Genomic DNA, 19,636 nt, shown 5'->3' with positions numbered 1-19,636 from the left:
CTAACCCCCCCCCCCCAGTTCATGCTGTATTTGAAGATCTGAACATACATGCCATTCTAAACACAGGAAAAGGTCACATCCCTTCATTTCCTCACTCCTTGCCCCTTCTGGCGTCTTTTATTTGTACATAGTGTTGGAACGAGAAATAGACTATCAGCTGAAGAATCATAAATGGCTGATGGCAATATTAGTTGTTGCAAAGAAAGGATATTGAGAGTATTTGAAATTCACATCCAACACGTGGAATACAGAATGTCTAACGGTTCAAGGAAAAGGCACCAGCTGTGGGAAGGGGATCTCCCCATCCCGCCTTTACATAAACCTCTAAGAACACTGCTTTTCATAAGAAATAGTCAACATATTTGAGCATTTGAGCAGTAGCCTTTCTTCTAACTAGAAAACAAAGAAACATGTCTAGAGATACATTTTACTTGGCTTTTGTCTTGCTTTGCTTTGCATTTTGAGGGGGTCATCAGTTTCCTTGAGGTGCCACACATGCGACTTTCAGTCCCTCGGAGGTATGGTTTATGCGTCATTTTCAGTTGGAGATAAAGACTGCAACTATTGTCCTACACAAAATCTAAAGAAGAGGTAGTGAAAGCTGGGCTCCTACCAAGAAGAAGCATGTAAGGTACTGAAAACAGATGTGATAGTGTTAACTTTTCCCTTTGAGTCCTTCCAAGAAGAGCCCATATCTGCGGGCAGGAGGTTAAGAGTCCCTGTAATATGAAGACGTATTTTCCGCCAGTCTCCTTTTATGTTCTTGCTCTCTAAATGTAACATGGGTCTGATGGACACCCAGTCGCTGAGAGAAAGAACTGACATGACAGACCTGGATTTTACCAACCTAAACTCTGAGTCTGAGACCAAGTCTGATGCCTAGCATTAGAACACATAGTTGTGCAGACAATTCCAAAGACCAGAACGCTATGGATCAAGGGCCCAGGCCACCTAAGCCTTTGTAGTTCCTTAAGCCAAAAACACACTCTTCTAACATACTTTGTGTGGCTGGGTGCTTCTCATCAATTGGTTTCAGTTCAAATACTACCTCTGAAGGCAGCCTATTTCTAGTTAAATTAGCTCCCTCACCAAAAACTGCTCACACCATTACTCTATTCAGAGTCTTCAAAACACTTACTTACACCTCTTTTTTCTGTAACTCTCTTTTCATTGTTGTTGTTGTTTTTGCTGCTGCTGCTGCTGCTGCTGCTGCTGTGGTTAAATGTCTATTTCACTAACCAGATCTTAAGTCACAGGAGATTTTTGCTGTGATACTCAATACTATATGTGGAACTTGAGACAATCATAAAATATTTTGGAAAAATGGATATCCAAGACCAAACTGAAAGTCAGAGATAGTTTCATCTGTGATTATTAAGCATATACCTTTATCCAAGTGCATGCCTCTTATTACAGATCTTCAAGGCATTGTGTGCCAAACCTAACCATACCTCTGATGGGGATATTTCTAAAATATGCAGTTGTTGCTATATTTCTGCTCTATCATTTTTCACAGGTTTCAAAATGTGTCATAAAATATTATTGGGTCAGGGACCAGGCAGGCCACCAGGTGGTTGAGAATGATTTATTTCCCTGATTTCAGACTACTAAAGAAAGACTGCAGGAAGAATGCCAGTTCTTATCTCGGGACTTACAGAATACAAAAGATAAAGGGACCTTGAAGTTCATCTAGTGCAGATTCACTCTTAATTTAAAAACCCATTCTACAGCACCAATGTCATGGCTATCTGACCTTGATGTTTTTAGTGATAAAATACTCACTATTTTATAAGATAACCTGTCTCATGATTGGACAGATTTTGATGAACAAGGTCTTCCTTCTATTAAGTCAAAATTTCCCTCCTGTAACTTCTGGCCCTTAGAGCTACACTGCCTATGCTTGGGTCCTGTTCTCAATTATGAACTTTGAAATAGTTGAAAACATCTAAAATATCCCCCTTGGTGTTTTCAAATTCAAATTAAGCATCTCAAGAAGCTCCTATTCACTCATTTCTCCTTTTAAACATACATGTTCCTACTGGGTGACCTCAAGATTCTTATTTTTTAATTTTGGACTTAATTGTTCTTGAACTATACAGCTACTAAATGATTCATTTTTGAAAGTCAATTATATATAGAACTATGCTCCATATTATTACTAATATCAGTATCAGTTTATTATAAACTGCAAAAGCATATTGCTCTGATACAACGAACCATCTATCTGACCAGAGGTCTGGGCGTAAAATCAACTTATAACTGACAATACCAGTTGACTATTGGAAAATTCAAAATAATCTGGGTTACCAATCTGCATGTGTACAACAGTATGGCGTTTCTCAATCTTTCAATCAGATGTCCTGAAAGCAAAGTATCTCATTATGAAACATTAGTGGTAGAAAACACCTAAGCCAGACTAGGAAAAATGAACTGGGTATTTTATAAGAAGAAAATTAAAGCACATGTGAATATTGAACAATTTTTTTCAGCTAAAAACATGAAAATGGGAGAAATTGCCCACATTCAGATTTTGAAGAGCTGCATCTGGTGACATTTTCTGGTTTCCTGATCCCAGTCCTGCTTAGAATCCTATCCTCTGCACTAGGGACACAAGCTGCACTAGTGTACTGTAGTAGCACAATCCTTTTCAATATTGACTCGCCATTTCTCAGAACTATCAATGGGCAAAATTCACACTAAGGTAGTTGAGAGGTTTCAATTCAAAGTCGACACATATTTATACTGTAATTACCCATTCCCTTAATGGCTAACAGTATTTAAACTGCAGTAGTTTCCATTTTGCACTCTCTCAGAACCACTATATAATGTATTCTGTAATATGGAACAAATAAGACTTTGTTGCATTGTATTGACCATTCTACTATAAACACTAGCCAACAGAGATGTCAGTTTTCACCTAGAGCAAGAGATGTGTCATCATAACTGGGGAACCTAGGAACACTGACTCAGCAAAGTCTTATTCAATTAACTACATCTTATGTATTCTTTTTGCATTGAGCCAAATATTATTAAACATTATATATTCAGAATAATAAAAGCAGACATGGTATTTTCAGTTATGTGAGGAATTTAAATTCATAGTTTGATATCTTTTATAACAAATTGAGTTACTCAGTTATTTCAATAATACTTGTTATGGGTTAGACTGTGTCTTTCAAAATTTATGTATTTAATTTGTGATCTCCACAGCTACAATGAGATTTCATTTGTGAACTGGGTTGTTGAAAATGTGATGATGTGAAGATGAACCCATGCTGGAGAAAAGGGGGTTCCTGTTGACTTGGGAACCCTATAGAGGAAATTCAGAGACAGGGACTCACATAGACAGATGCAGATGAAGACACAGGTCAGGATAAAGTTTCTACAATACAAGGAATGTGAAGCTGCCAATCATTCGCCAGAAGCTTGGTGAAAGCCATGAAACAGATTCTTCCCCCAAGGCCCCCTAAAAACTCAACCTGACTGGCATAATGATCTTAAACGTCTACCCTCTAGACTGCAAGAAATTTCCATTGTTGAAGGCACTCATTTTATACTTTGTTCAAATGAATTAGCATGCAGTATAAATTATATATTTCTTTTAAAATTATTTATTTTGTGTGTATGACTGTATTGCCTTCATGTGTAAAGTGCACCCATGTTGTGCAATACTCACGGAGGCCAGAAGGGGGTGTCAGCTTCCCCTGGAACAAGAGCTATAGGCTGTTGTTAGCTGCCTGTGGGTGCTAGGAATTGAATGCAGATCTTTTGCAAGAGCAGCCAGTGCTCTTATCTACTGAGCCATCTCTCCAGTTCCAACTATATATTTCTATAACTGACTTCACTAGGTAGTTGAAAAAATGTTTGGGGTTAATAATATTTTTTGGAAAAAATATATGCTCCTAAGGTAATTATCTTTAAGTATATAAAAGGTGTATCTTAAAACTCCCAAGGTGGGGACTAGAGAGATGGCTCTGTGGGTAACGTGTCATACAAGAATGGGGACCTGAATTTAAATTCCCAGCACCCACAGAAGAGGTAGGTACAACAGAACACATATATAACCCCACCACTGGAGTAGTGGAGACAGGCAGATCCTAGGGGCTTGCTGGCCAACCAACCTAGCCAAAACAGCAAGTTCCAGGTTCAATGAGAGACCCTGTCTCAAAAAATAAGGTGAGAGTGATAACAGAAGACACCCGAGGTCAACCTCTGACCTGCATGTGTGCACAAGTGCACACACACACACACTCACACACACACACACACACACAGGTAAGTGTATCCACACATATATGTATATAAACACACACACACTTTTTTTCCTTTTTTTGTTATACTTTTGAGACATAGTCTCTCTGTAGCCCCAGCTGATCAGGCTGGACTCAACCTCACAGAGATCCACCTGCTGGGATTAAAGATATGCATCATCCCAACCAGGGCCTGAGACTTTCAACCGCATTCTATGACTTCATTGCCCATTGTGAGAACTAGATCCAGGGTGGAAATGTAGCTAGTAAAACTGAGAACTGAAGTTTTAATTTAATTGTTTCATTTAGTTTTAATGGAAATTAACACATGTGGTCAGTGGCGCTTGTATGGGACAGTACAACTTTAGATATTAATTTAAAAATAGAATTCCATTGCTAAAAGTGTGAAAAATCACAACTGGAGGTGAAAGTCTGGAGAAACTTCTAAGGAGTAACTGATTATTGAGATAAATTCTCACAGAACACACAATCTGTACATTTCTTGGCACAGATGGTTTGATTTTAAACCCAGTAAATGTAAAGTTTCATCAGCAAACTGAAACTGACATTACCAGTTGTCACCAGCAGGGGGATCCGAAGAACAGCACTCAGTATTTTCTCAGGCAGGAGAGTTTGCTTTTCCCCCACATCTGTGGAGTACCTAAAATACAAAACTCCAGACTGTGTGCTTCCCAGATATCCAGCTAGCTACATAACCTACATGTGCTTGTTTTAGAAAGATCCCCAAAAGGATGCAACAGAATTTGGCTCTAAGAAATAATTTCAAATCCAATTAATGATAGAACCTGCCTTTCCCAGTTTTCACTTTATTTTCCTATTCCTCCACATTATCAAAGGAAAACAAAAATAATACCTTTCAATTTACACAGAAAATTAAATTTTAACCATCACATTGCTAAATCTTATAGTTCTTTCCAGTTTTTCCATGATAAGCTGACCACACATGGCCTTACCTCTTGATAAAGGTCACTGAGATCTTCCTGGTGGGCCTGTTTAGAGCATCCTGGGAATTCGCTAACACAGCAGGAATCTGGAGGCCAGTCCATCTCTGTCATTTCCAGCCAGTCAGTGAAATACACCACTCCACAGCACTTAAACTGAAAAAATAATTACTGGTTACACTTAGAAACTACATATATTATATATTAGATAGATAGATGATAGATATAGATTAAGATTAGATATATGACTGATAGATATAAGATAGATAGATAGATAGATAGATAGATAGATGATAGATAGATATAGATACAGATATATTTACTTACAAGAGATGAAACAGTAGATTCCTTCCACTGTACTCAGAGATAAATTCACTTATCATCTATGATATTTGTGCATTCTGTGTTGGTTACAGATATGTCATAAAGGACAACCAAAGTAACCATTCAATAACAAAACAAGTTCTAACAATGTCCACAGCACACAAAAGCCAATCTGTGACTGAGTCTTACTCTCCAGTTCTAAGATCCTCTACAGATGATCATAACAAGGAAAGATTTAACACACATACTTAGAGTAGATGAAGTTTTATTAGCATTAACTTCTAGTCACTAAAAAGAAGTTAGTTTGTATATCACCTAGTCACTAAAGTGCTTAACAAATTCAACTCTTGTGTTAAAAGTTTCCATAAGCTGAGCGTGGTGGTGCATGTCTTTAATTCCAGCACTTGGGAGGCAGAGACAGGAAGATTTCTGTGAAACTGAGACTGGCCTGGTCTACACAGCAAGTTCTAAACCAGTTGGGGATATGAGGAAACCCTGTCTCAAAAAGACCAAATAAACAAAACACAAGTTTCCATGAACTCTACGGAAAAATTTCTTAAAGCCCATATCACTAAGGTTATCAGACATGGATGGGTTTATCAGTCCAAAAACTTTGGGAACAGAGATTTGACAAACATATTTTCACTCACCACAATGGGATGCTTAAAATACGCTATAACATTCTATGATCATAACCTAAGAAAAATGGTGTGCCTCTAGCTTGAATAAATTTGGGTCTATGAAAAGTGATTCTGCTTTTCTCTAAACTATATCTAATAAAACTGTATTTTTTGTTGCATTTCATCACAGAAGAGCAAAAGCTTTCTCTGATAAAGGTTTACAAATACTGCTTAAAAGTATGTATGGGCTGGATTCAGAAAAAAAGAATTGTAATGAATAGACTTTTCCCCTTGGATAAAAGAGAATTATTCTTCTATACAGTAAGAAGCAAGGAATATGGGCAGTCATGGAGAAGAACTCTACCAAGAGAGGCTGGCTATGCAAATACATAGCCCAGGAGATCTGTGCTATGATCAGCACTGAGTCATGCCATATCACAATCCAGCACCATTTCAAAGTTTAACCAAAAGCAACTTGGAAGAATTCTGAATTCCTTATGCAAAAGCAAACAAGAAAAATACTAAATGTACTTTGCATTTTCCCCTTGCCTAAATGTCTTTTGATTTCCAAAGAAAAAAAGATGTCTAAGAAGCATTTTGAATGATAATCATCGAAAGCTCTGAATAATAAGATTTTTGAGAAACTTTAAAACAGTATTTGGGCTGGAGAGATGGCTCAGCAGTTAAGAGCAGTGGTTGCTCTTGTGGAAGACCAGGGTTCAGTTCCCAGCACCCAAATGATAACTAACAACTGTCTGTAACTTCAGCTCCAGGAGATCCAATGCCCTCTTCTGACCTCTGCAAGCACCGTGTGACATGGGTGCACTCTTATATATCTGCAAGCAATACACTCATATACACAAAATTAAAATGATAAATAAAATATTTCAATTTTTCTATATTCTTTTGTAAACTTGTTTTAAAAGCCACAAATATATCATAAACACAGCAAACTAAGTCGTTTCAAGTACCATAACTGTAACATGAACATCATGAATATGACAGATTGAGTCAAGAATTATCTAACATTATATATTTTATTTTTTTAATATTTTATTATTTTTATTTTATGTGTATGAGTGTATTGCCTGCATGTATGTGAGCACACTCATGTCACACAATGCTGTGGAGGTCAGAAGAGGGCTTCAGATTCCCCTGGAACTGGAGTTAAGGACAGTTCATAGCCTCCATGTGGGTGCTGGAAATTGAACCCAGGTCCTCTGCAAGAACAGTCAGTGCTCTTAACCACTGAGCCATCTCTCCAGCCCAATTACATATTTTATATAATACATGTAGTACTCTTCAAATAATACACGTACTGAAAAGACATCACTTTCTAAATTCCACAAATTATTTCATTTCCAAGTCAGTCTTTTAAAATCCCTTTACCCAGAGAAAGCCCACTTCCCTCATAGTTTGGTGACTCGGGGTCTTTCTGTGCTGATTACAGAGGAACTTCTTGGAGCACTCTAACTCCAGACACTGGGGAGCAACCCATTCATCTGGCCTTGTCAGGAAATAAAGTATTTCCTAGAAATGTCTTTTCTAAATAAGATAAAAATATCATGTTTAGTGCCAAACATGTTTAATAAGCCTCTGAGTATGTTCTCTTTTATATAATAACCTTGCTTCTTTTTAAATTTATTTATTATTTTTATTTTATCTGTATGAGTGTATTGCTTGCATGTATGTAAGTGCACCCGTGTCGTGTAATGCCTGCAGAGGTCAGAAGATGGCATCGGATCTCCCGGAACTGGAGTCACGGACAGTAGTTAGCTGCCATGTGGACGTTGGGAATTGAACCAGGTCCTATGCAAGAGCAGCCTGTGCTCTAAACTGCTGAGTCATCTGTCCAGCCCCATGGCTCTGCTTCTTTAACAGAAAGTTCATGAACTTGTATTGAAACTTTGCCTGAAAACTCCTTAAGATGAACTCAACATGACACCAACACAAGACTGTGGTCTATACCTCCCTGTCACTCCAACTCCTTTAACTGTTCATTATGAAAAAGTTCTACTCTTGCTAACACTGTACAAACTCTAGAAAATTCCACAGAATCACCATTTTGTATGTGAACAAACTGAGGTTCTTGATGGGGTAAGGTCATAGGTCAATGTGTGGCGGAGCCTGTGATTCGAAAGCCTACAGAGCCACCACCATGTTAAAATAAATGTATTTTTAGAAACTGAGTTAAAAAATACTAAATAAATGTCATTAGAAATGATGCAAGGGCCCATTCAGATATGATACAGGCAGAGCAGTGAACGAGGAGCTGCGGGAAGCTGAAACTTACGAGGTGAGTTTCTGACCTATGATTTATTTTGGAAGAAGGGTATCTCCTAAGCCGAGTTGTCTCTCCCTATCCAAATTTCTATGCTGAAATTCTAGTCCCTAGTACCTGAGAATGTGGCTGTGTCTGAAGACAAGATCATTATGAAGGTAATTAATTTAAAATAAGGTGATGGGGTGTGCCTTAATCCAGTATGAATATCTTTATAAGAAAAGGAAACATAAACATGGACACATAGGGAGGGCAGACAATGGGGAGACATGGGAAGGTCATCTCCAAGCCATGGGGAGAGGCCTTGAGAGATACCAATATTGCCAACACTTTGATCTTGAACTTTTAGCCTCCAGAACAGTGAACAAACACTTGTCTTAAGTAACCTTGTTTGTGGTACTTTGTCATGGTAATCCTAGAAGACTAATACAAGTGGCTTTGAAAGTCCTCTTGGTGGAGGTACTCACCACTCATATGAACTAGTCTTAGGATACGAAGAGGGAACATGTGACAAGTCGAAAAGTAGCGTGCAATAAATTGCATCGCTTTAAACGCTTCATGGAGGTGGAGTCCCATCAGGAGGGAAAAACGTTCACTGTTTTTCAGCCTCGTTTATCACAAAGTCTACATCATAAGTGCCAGAAAATAAAGACTCTTGGAACAACTACTCTGGACAGTAGCTAAATATGGCTTACTATCAATTCCAAAAGCTTCACTTTGTGTGTGTGTGTGTGTGTGTGTGTGTGTGTGTGTGTGTATGTGTTTTAGTATAATTGTACAATCAACAAAGTCAGGAAGCTTTGAAATAAACAGGAACTCTGGGTGACAATGATAATTTCATCATTTCAACAATTGTGACACAAAGAGCCAGATTTGGAGATTGTCCTGGACTTGAATGTCTGCCATACGTGCAATCAGGGCAGAGTGAAGAGCTGACAGTCCAGTAAGATCCTCCTTCTCAAAGGGTTCATGGCCCAAAGCCAAGATAAATGAAAGGAAACTGAGATCCCTCATCCTCTGGGAATGCCACATCAGTCACAAGGAAACTGTTTAGAAGAGCCAGTTTAAAGCAAGATCAATGCTTAATTTCAAGTCATCGGATTTTAAAGATCAAAAAAAAATTGCCACATTTGAAATGGTCAGATGAAGAGTTGTAAAACAGTTGGAGAAGGAAAGCTAAAAGTTTCTATTTTTGGAATGTCATTGTTATAGGTATAAGCTAAATGAGATCCAGTTTCCTATCTCACTCAAGTGAAACTGGATTATCCCCATTTTACAGGTCAGAAAAGTGGGTCTTAAGGAGATTAAGTAAATGATAGTAAACAGTAGATATAGGATCTAAGCTAAGATCATCCTGACTCAGAAAAAGCATGTCCTTAATGATATTCATATTCACTAAATTCTCAAATGGGAACAAACTTTTTAAAATAGTAAAATGTTTAAAACTCAGTTAACACTAAAAGTAGTAAACATATCAAAAAAGACAATATTCAAATAAAACTTTGCATATTTATTAAATATCATGAAAAAGAAACCAGAGTAACTGCAAAATGACTTTTAAATAAATACATGTGAAACAAATGAAATGAAGCATTTTGAGGAGAGATGAGCTTGGCATGGCTCGATGCATACTGGGAAAAACTGCACCAGGCCCATCCAATTCATAGGCTTAATTTTTCAGTTCAGAAAACATATTAAAACTAAAGTTTCAAACAAATGTTTTGAAAATATTCCATTTGTTCTATACTTTTTACCCCCAGGAAGGACAGCACTTACCTCTCTCTGAAAAAAATTCCAAGCATGAGTAAGCCACCGATACCTAGGTAAGCCATAATTTGTCATCCTGGCTTTCAAAGTAACCATATCTGACCACTGTACTGGAACCTGGAGATAAAACCAAAATATCAGTACACAAGCACAGTCAGCCAGATGCAAACTCACTTGCACAACTATTAACACACTGACAATGCACAAAGAATGTATTAAAGCTGACAAATACTATTTTAAATTTATATTTGCTTGTAGATTAAATTAAGCTCAGGTCAACAAATCGGTCATTCAAAATATTGAAATAGGTATCAAGAACCAAAAAATAGAAAGGGGAAGTGAGTATATAAGTCTCTAAAACCTATGATTGGGGTAATTTTGAAATGTTATTTAAAGTAGTAATATCCAGGGCTGGAGACATGAATCAGTGGTTAAAAGCATTTTCTGCTCTTGCAAAGAACCTGGGTTGGTTCCCAGCACTTACAAGGTGACTCATGACCATCTATAACTCCAGTTCCAGGGAATCCAACACCCTCTTCTGGTCTCTGGGGGTACTGCACACACATGTTGTACTTACATGCAAGCAAAACACTCATACACATAAAAATAAATAAAATATTTTCTTTTTAAAGAAGTAGCATCAAGCTGGGGAGATGTCTCAGTAAGAGAGCTTGCTGCACAAGTGTGAGGATGAGCTTTAATACCCAGCACGTGTAAGTAGCTGTGTGGCTGCGTGTGCCTATAACCCAGGCACTGGGGGAAGAGGATGCAGGAGGGTAATTGGAATTTGTGGGATACCAATCTAGAGGAAAAAATGACAAGTTCCATGCTCAGTGAGAGACTTTGTATCATGGAAACAAGGTGAAGAGTGACAGAGCAACCAAAGAGGGCACCAGATGTCCTCCTCTGGCCTCTGCATATGGAATATCTATGTGTACCTATCACATATGTACATATCACATATATGCACAAAAAACTAAATAGTATTATCAGTAGAAACAGTTTTTAAATTTTGCCCATAAAAATTCTTCAGGTTTTGCCTTTTATTAGTTTCTTTTTAATTATTTGGAAATACACAATACAAAACAAAATATCCAAACATTTGAGCATGGAATTTTGTTTCCCAAATGATGAGCTGTTTTGGTACCCATTATGGTTCAATAAAACTCAGAAACCCAGCCAAAGTACAAGTTATCCACTACACAATTATTATTATCTCATAGGCTATAGAGTATAAAATGAATGGAAGTGAAATAAATTCTCAAGAAATGCATAATTTGAGACTCTTAACATTACTGATAGATTTTTCTGGAAAGAGAGTAATGACTGGGAAGCTAGCAAGTAGAAATGACAGAAATGATGAGGGAACAGACGATGTCAAGTCTCTTGATTTAGTTGTGTAACAATCTTTAAAAATTTTTTTACTTTCCAAAATAAATAAAGGTTGTTTCTTCACTGTGACCACCATCAATCTGAAACCAAATGTGTCAAAGAAACAGAGGAGACCATTGAGTTCTGGCACACACTTCTGGATCTGGCCATAAAGCACACACACACAGGGAATGGTTGTTTGCATGGCAGAGCTAACAGCACAAAGCCCGTTCTATGTAAAAGTTGAATTCTGCAAAATTTGGCAGATAATAAACTTTAATGGCACTTCTCTTTCACATTGTTATTAGTACAGAAGCAATAAAAATTGTAGAGCCACTTTTTTTTTTTCAAGATTGCTTTCCATGTTTCACTTTTAAACAGTCCTTCCTTACTCTCTCCTGGTAATGTAATGGGGAAGATTTAAGCAAGCAAAACAATGACGTATACCCACCACTGAAATGGCAGTGTACACTCAGAGCTCCAGGAAGCAGAAGCCACCATAGGCTGTCCCCTCAGAGAGGGCAGCATCTGAACTAAAGGAAATTTCTCCTGTTCTTATATTTCTTAAATTATATTAGAATAAAGCATTCCCTTTCAGAGACCATTTTAAACATCCTACACTTTGGAGATTTATCACATATCAGTAGGACATATGCCTTACAATCCATTTTTAAGATCCATAAAAAGAGCAGGGTGTAGTGGCTCATAACTATAACCATAGCAATTAGGAGACTCAGACAGGAGGATTGCCAGGAGTTTGAGGACAGCCTGGGTTACATAATGAGTTCTAGTAAAGCCTGGACAAAACGTGAGACCCTACTTCTAAATTTAGTAAGCAAATAAATCCACAGAATCTCATTTCTAAAAATCTCTTAATGACCTAACAGAACAGAACCAAAGGCTGAGGTGAAAAGGATCAAGTGTTAGCTGTAACATTTACTCTTTTGTGTTTGAATAGCAGGGATATAGAGATATTTTTGAAAACAGAAAAACTTTTGACCACTGAATCATAAAAGTTGAGGGAGGTCTAACTACTTTCTCATTTTCCTACTGTACACTTTCTGTTTTAATATTATTATGCTTTTATGTATATGAGCATTTTGCCTGTATGTAAGTATATCCATGTCGTGCAATACCTGCAGAGAACAGAAAAGGGTATCAGATATCCTGGAACTGGAATTACATGCAGTTGTTAGCTGTCATAAGGGTACTGGGAACTGAACCCTGGTCTTCTAGAAGAACAACAAATGTTCTTAACCACTGAGCCATCTGTCCATCCCCAAATTGTACATTATCTATGGATGGCACGAGAATAGGACTCTCAAAGAAAGCAAGTGAACTCCAGGCTTTTTCCCCTTTTTAATTGAATTCTTGAGAATTTCATATACTATATTTTCTGTGTATTTAATCCCCTCCCCTACCTGTCCCTCCCGTTACTACCCCCCATCCAAATTAATGTTCTCGTGTGTGTGTGTGTGTGTGTGTGTGTGTGTGTGTGTGTGTGTCTATAAACCCTAATTTGTGTCTCCAAATATCTTTCAGTATGGTTCCATCCACTGAAGCCTGGTCAACTTACCAAGAGTCACATTCTTGAAAAAGACTGATTCTCCCCATCTGAGCAGTCATCAGTTGACAATAGTTCCTCAGGTAGGACTGGGTTTTCTTACCCACTTCCCCACGCCTATGCTGGGATTTTGTCTGGTATGAGCTTACTTGGGACTTGTGTATGCTGTCGCCATTGTGAGCTCATATGAGTATCTGGTCAGTTGTCTGGAAAATTCTGAGAACTCCAGTTTTTATAGGAGATTTTTATGACGAAAGTTGTTAATTTTATGTTAAGGAGGTAGTACCGTCCTGACTCTTCAACTCTTCACAGCTTCTCTCTTCTTTCTGAGAGCTATCATAGTTGGAAGCAGAAACTCTTCACTGGGCTATGAATACCAGCACAGCACCCGGCAGGCACATGTAAATTGCAATGAGCAGAGCAGCTGCTGAATATTCAAAAGTCTCAAAACACTAGCAGATTCTCCACAGAATCTTTAATAAATGTGCCAACACCAGAAATGGTTTCAATTTTATTACACAAATACCTAATGCTCCACTTCTCTCTGAAACAAATACAAAACAATGCCCTCTCTTAAGAAGTCTTGAATTTTTAAATGTTTTAAAACTCATTGGGGAACTTGTCAGAAGCCTGGGTCCAGACTTTTCCCTCCATTCTGATTGAGTACATAGGGGCTGGAACCCAGAATACACATGACTAAGAATCACCTTGTATGACTCCATAGAACACCCAAAGGCTACATGTTGAAAAGCACCATTTCACAGAAACAGAAATGCTCAGTGAGGCGTGACAGCAGCTAGCGCTCACAGAGAAGCAAAGGCACTCCACTCCGTGCACTGGGAGCAAATGTGCTAATTTTCACCACTGAAGTGAGCAAAATAACTAATAGCCAACGGGAGCAAGGGGGAAATGCAAGCAACAAAGCAAACAGGGAAAAAGGTTGCGAACTCCTCATTCATTCTAACAGCTTCTAGTGGCTTCAATGTCTGAAATAAGAGGAGGAAGTACTGAGAGACTATTTTCAAGTAGCAGAGTCTCACACTGAGAGCTCCTGGACTACAGTGAGCACACAGCAATTCTTCAAATGTGCTTCTTAAAACAGAATACGTTCAGTTTATTGCAAACAGGAGACAGACACACGTTCCCTCCTCACAAGTTTCTGCTGTGGGCAGCCGTGACATGTTTCAAGGAGGTGTTCCACCATCTTCAAACAACTCACTCAGCACACGCAAAGTTCCTATTATTAACTCAGAAGTTGATATAATTATCTTGGAACTTAGGCTAGCAATAGTCCATGATATCTACATTTAAGAAATCAATGGAATTAACATGTCACAGTATCCCAAACTAAATATTCTAAGGTATGATTAGAAATGAGCTTCAGACACAGAAAATAAAAACACTATTTTTTTCAGAAACATCAAGAATCTTCACCATTACCATGTAGTATGAACATGAGAAGTAACAGCCACGTGTCAGAACTACTCTGCAGCGTGTGCATCAAAGGCTGGACTGGATACTGTTCTACATTGGGATTATGTCCCACGTGGAACTCACCGTAAGCTCCTGCTCGTACGTCCAAACACCACAAGCCAGTTCTACACAGAAGATGACAAGCAAACTTCCAAAGTACTGCAGAAAGACAAAAGGATGCCATTAGAACAGAGCCAAACGAAGGATGGCCACCAGAGCAGAGTACTCCGTTCTGTTTAACATCAAGAACACTGAGGCCAGTTTTCAGGGAGCACATGGGGAAAGCTTCAGCAAATTGGGGAACACCTGCAGGTAACCTTTAGGACTTACCAAGGCAGGGTTTTTAGTAGCAGTAGTAGTCAGATTCTAGGACAAATCTCTTACCACTGTGAATATTCTCATTGAGCTGTGTAGGAACTTATATGACATGGTTTAATAAACTGAATCACGTTATCTGAGAATTCACATTTAGATCATCTCAAAATGGATGTATGAGGTCAGCAAGTTCCATGCTCTACCTATGACCTAGAGACCAGAATTAAATGGTGGCCCTGCAATCAGGTGGGAAAGAATGGCATCAACAAGAGACATTGAACTGACTGGATTTAGAAACCAAGAGGGAAAGATATATCTCCCCAAAGCAGAGGAATAGGGAGAGACAATTTCTGTGAGAGGACAAAAGTATACACTTTTTTAATAACATAGAGATACATATCCAACTTTTGGAAGTGTCACTGCAAGGTTCAACTACCTAAGGATAGACCTGGAAATTATTATCCTGATAAGAAGCAAAAAGAACAACTTTTGGATTGTCTTCTATTTATCCAGTACTTTCATAATTCAGTCAAGGACCTTGTGAAACAGACAAGTGTTACCCCATTTCACAAATGAGGAAATTAATGTAAAAAGTAGGTCACGTGGCTCGGAATATGCCTGGTACATTCTGAGGTTAGACTGCTGCAGCACTGCCCTGTGAGCTCAGCTTTACCACTCCCCAGCTGTGGAAGTAACCTTACAGAAGCAGGTAGTGTGGTAAAACAGGCTTTCTAGAAGATTTTTCCATGGACGCTGGCAGGATCAGATCATCTTTGAGCTCAAGAGTCTCCTACTCCCCTTGTAGTGCGGAACTGGAATGAAAGCTTCGTAGGGTGGGTGGACACTTCATTCTGCTCTTCATAGAGAAGTACTTCATAGATAAGTACTGATAAGTACTTGTTATATAAAAGAATAAGTAAAGACAAAGTAGAATGAATTGACCATGCTGGAGCTCCCTCAAACTGAGATCTGCCTAGGCTTCTGAGAAAACTAGATTTAAGAGGGAGAGGAGGCAATGCTGTTAGGACTCTGTAAGAAAAACAGTCCAGGAAGAGGAAGCATCAAATGCAAAGCCACCTTAGGGGTAAATGAGCCCATTAAAATTCACGGTCACTGGAGCACAGACACGCTATGATCAGTCGAGCAAGTGTGAGCTAATGCTTTGAGGAACAGCAGCTCAAGGAAATGATTGCACTTTATACTCAGTGTGATGAAACTCTTTAGTAGGTGACCTGAGGAAAACATTTCTGGCTGTTTTACTTATGAAAAACAACCTATAGAGAAAGCAAGGTCAGGGCTGGAGAAATGGCTCAGGGCACTGGCTGCTCCTGCAGAAGACCCAAATTTGAGTCCAGTACCCACATGGCAGCTAACAACCATGTGCAACTCCAGTTCCAGGGGGTCTGGCACCCTCTTTTGTCCTCTGCAGGCATTGCATGACATGAGTGTATTGACATACATGCAGGCAACACATTCATACACATAAAATCAAAATAAAGTTTAAAAATAGAAAAAGCAAGACCATGAGATTTACATAAAACATGGCTAAATTGGATGGGAGCAGGAAATGGGGAAAAATTGGACTGATACAGGACTGTGGGCCTTCAGGACAGGCATTTTTAGTGTCTTTGCTCAATATTTGTCAAAAAGAGGAGTACAATAAAAGATTTAGAAAATTATATTGATTTCCTACTACTTCTCTGCAATGTCCGTATAGTTTAAAAATACAAACCACTGGTAGCAGTTGTAATTTGCTTTCCTCTTATTTCTTTCATTTAAAAGAACAAAACACTATTTAATTGAAGGGCTGGATTTAAAGCATGTGAAGGTGTTCTATAGTTTCAATAGAATGAAACTAGTAAAAGAATTTGGCAACTACTCCATAGAGCTCTGTAATAGCATGTGAGGCATACTGCCATGCGGGTCATAGCCACCCACTGTGCTGGGGCGGGATGAAGGAACATGCATGCCGCATTCAGCAGGCTATCACTTAGCATGCACCTCTCGCCTCTCTTCTTACTTTCCCAGTGCATGTGGTTTATTTGATGAGGTTGTCTGCACCTGACTGGCTTACACAGCAACTCACCCTTCCTCTACGACAGCAGAAAGTTCTGAAGTTGGAATCAAAAATTTAAGTGCAAACCCAGTTCCAAAATACACTATGCGATTTTTGGGTAATTCACTTCACTGCCTGGTGTCCAATTGCTCATCTGTATAATGAAGATAAAAATGAAGCTTTCTTCGCATGTCAAGGAGGATTTAGTACCCAACCAAGCATCCAGAAAATAGGAACTGTGTTCCTAATGCTCTTCTGAACTGCTCTGTGTAACCTAGTCCATGCTCTCTTCCCTCCTGTGCACAACCTTTAGAATCACTGTTTGTTCCAGGACTTTACCTCTCATTCTTGGCCATTAGTCTTCTCCTCCCTCTGTGTATCCACGTTTCCTTGTCTGCTGTAGTCCAGGTCTCAAAGGCTTAAACCATTTGTCTACCTTTCTCCACAAATTACGGTGTCACTCAATAGCTAGGGCATCAATTCCAGCTGGCAAGATCTTATTCTTAAACATCATTTTATTCCCAGTGCCTAAGCAGTGCCTGTCACCCAGCAGGCACTCAATAAATGTCAGTGGAAATAATGATCCGTTTGCAAACTAAAAAGGCCAGTCTCAGCATTTCTTTGGGTTTCTCTACCTAATTTGAACCTTGAGTTTCTTGTTAACATTTGACTTCCCTTGATTTCTGCCTACACATTTGTATTTTAAATATTGCCTCTCTGTTTTATGTATGTCTGTTTTTGTAGACTATACTCTGATAATCCAATGTGCCTGGAAACACTTAAGACAATTTACAGTTAAAGAAAGGGAGTGCTATGTCCCTCCACATCTTCCTTGGCTACTATCAACTAAGCATTTCAAAATAATAAAAAATAAGAAAATGCATGTTTATACAAGGAAATGTGAATGTAATTATTCACATTACCATTTTATTTACTTTGTGAAATTATTCAATTTAAGGTTCCTTAAAATAGTTAAGCCCCTCTATTCTGACTAAACTAAAACTTGTGTTATACATATCAGTTTTATCCTCAAAACATATTGTTATTTTTTAATAAAAGCATTTAGCATTATGTTCTGATTTTCTGATAATAGGACACACATGTAAAGTGGTTTTGTTACCTTGTTTGAAAAGCTATAATAATAGAAATATCATGACACAACAGACCTGTTTTCGCGGGCTCATTTCCCTAACATGGCCTTGGGCAAGCAGCTAGGCCTCAGTTTCCTCATTTTGTAAAATGAGAATGTTAAAATTACTTGGCAGTGACATATACAGGACTCAATGATATAAAGTGCCCTTGCATTCTAACCACCCCATAAATGGTATCTGTTTTCAATCACACAATAGAATTTATTAGAACATACATTCTTCCAGTATAAGTGAGATCATGATGTTTAAAATACCTAGCATTTCTCCTGGCACACAACTGGTATTCAACTCATAGTTCTTCAATAGGTGACACTATGTCATTCTGACTAAAGAGGATGGCCGTGTCAAAAATTGCTCATCTTCTTGAGACCATCAGTGTCATCCCCACAATGGAGCAGCTAACCACAAAAACTGTTTGGTAAAATTTTTACTTTAGGGCTGGAGAGATGGCTCAGCAGTTAAAAACACTGACTATTCTTGCAGAAGCCCTGGATTCGAATTCCAACACCCACACGGCAGCTAACAACTGTGCATAACTCCAGTTCCAGGGGACCTGACAGCCTCTTCTGTCCTCCATGGGCATTTCACGACACAGGTGCACTTACTACATGCAGGCATAACACTCATACACATAAAATAAAAATAATAAATCAAATATTTTTAAAAAAATTTTTAGTATAATATCTGTCCAGTGAGAATAGAGCTGGAACGTTTCAAGATATTTGAATTAGGAAACTAAAGCAGGATGGGTGTGAAGGGTGGGGAAGCCAATGTCTTTTTTTTCCAAGACTGAAATCAATGTGTTGGCTATTTTTAAATAACCTCTGTTGGCCACAGAGTAGTGAGCGTGGCATTAGTGACTCACCTTTGTCCACTGGAAGTTCCTAAACAAGAAGGGAAGGGTGTGGCATCCCATCTTTGAGAAGTGGAAAATGGCAGGGGTCAAGGACGGACGTATGTAAGATCCTGGTGACTTGTGGGCAAATGCATCCCTCAGGTAATCATTCCCCAAACCTTATAAAGATTATTTTATTCCATCATATGTATAGATAAACTTAAAAATATATCAAGAAAGTTCCTAAAGTAATAATTATTTGTAGAAATGATCTGGTCAATGGACCGTGCTTAAAACTAAAACTAGAGGAACGAGACATATTACTTAATCTGTGGCTTCAGGATGTGGAAGGAAAGGACTAGATCTAAGATGAAATTGATAGCAGTTTCCTTTGACAGTGGCAGGGGTGAAGGACTGCTGTTTCGTAAGGTTTCCAGCACTAAATTAACTCTTTAAATGACAAGCAGGGAGCAGTCTGATAGAAGAAAGAATAGAACTTAAAGCAGGCAATTGCTCTCCTGGAGCCACAGTACCAAGGAGAAATGACTTGGAAACTAAAGGACTTTCGATGTGTTTTACACAGAAGAATTAATTTTAAAAGAAGTAATTCACTGAAAATTGTAAGTAAACAAAATATGCTTCGGGGTTATCAGAGTCAAGGGAAGTG

General features: G+C 38.5%; 1 protein-coding gene across 3 annotated transcripts in view; it reads right to left on the bottom strand.

Annotated features, from left to right (window-relative positions):
- The window catches only part of Tspan12 (tetraspanin 12), a 102,368-nt gene that overhangs the window by 27,309 nt on the left and 55,423 nt on the right, over positions 1-19,636 (bottom strand). For all 3 annotated transcript variants that reach the window (XM_029561507.1, XM_008828885.3, XM_029561506.1), the window contains exons 6-8: positions 14,697-14,771; positions 10,214-10,321; positions 5,225-5,368 (exon numbers count right to left, since the gene is read on the bottom strand). In XM_029561507.1, coding sequence (XP_029417367.1) covers positions 5,225-5,368; positions 10,214-10,321; positions 14,697-14,771 — 327 coding nt within the window. The remainder of the gene's footprint in view (positions 1-5,224; positions 5,369-10,213; positions 10,322-14,696; positions 14,772-19,636) is intronic.

The sequence above is a fragment of the Nannospalax galili genome, unplaced genomic scaffold (assembly GCF_000622305.1).
Source record: "Nannospalax galili isolate Female #2095 unplaced genomic scaffold, S.galili_v1.0 scaffold413, whole genome shotgun sequence".
In the NCBI taxonomy this organism is placed as follows: domain Eukaryota; kingdom Metazoa; phylum Chordata; class Mammalia; order Rodentia; family Spalacidae; genus Nannospalax; species Nannospalax galili.
Note: the sequence above shows the minus strand (reverse complement) of the source record. Positions and strands in the feature narration are given on the sequence as shown.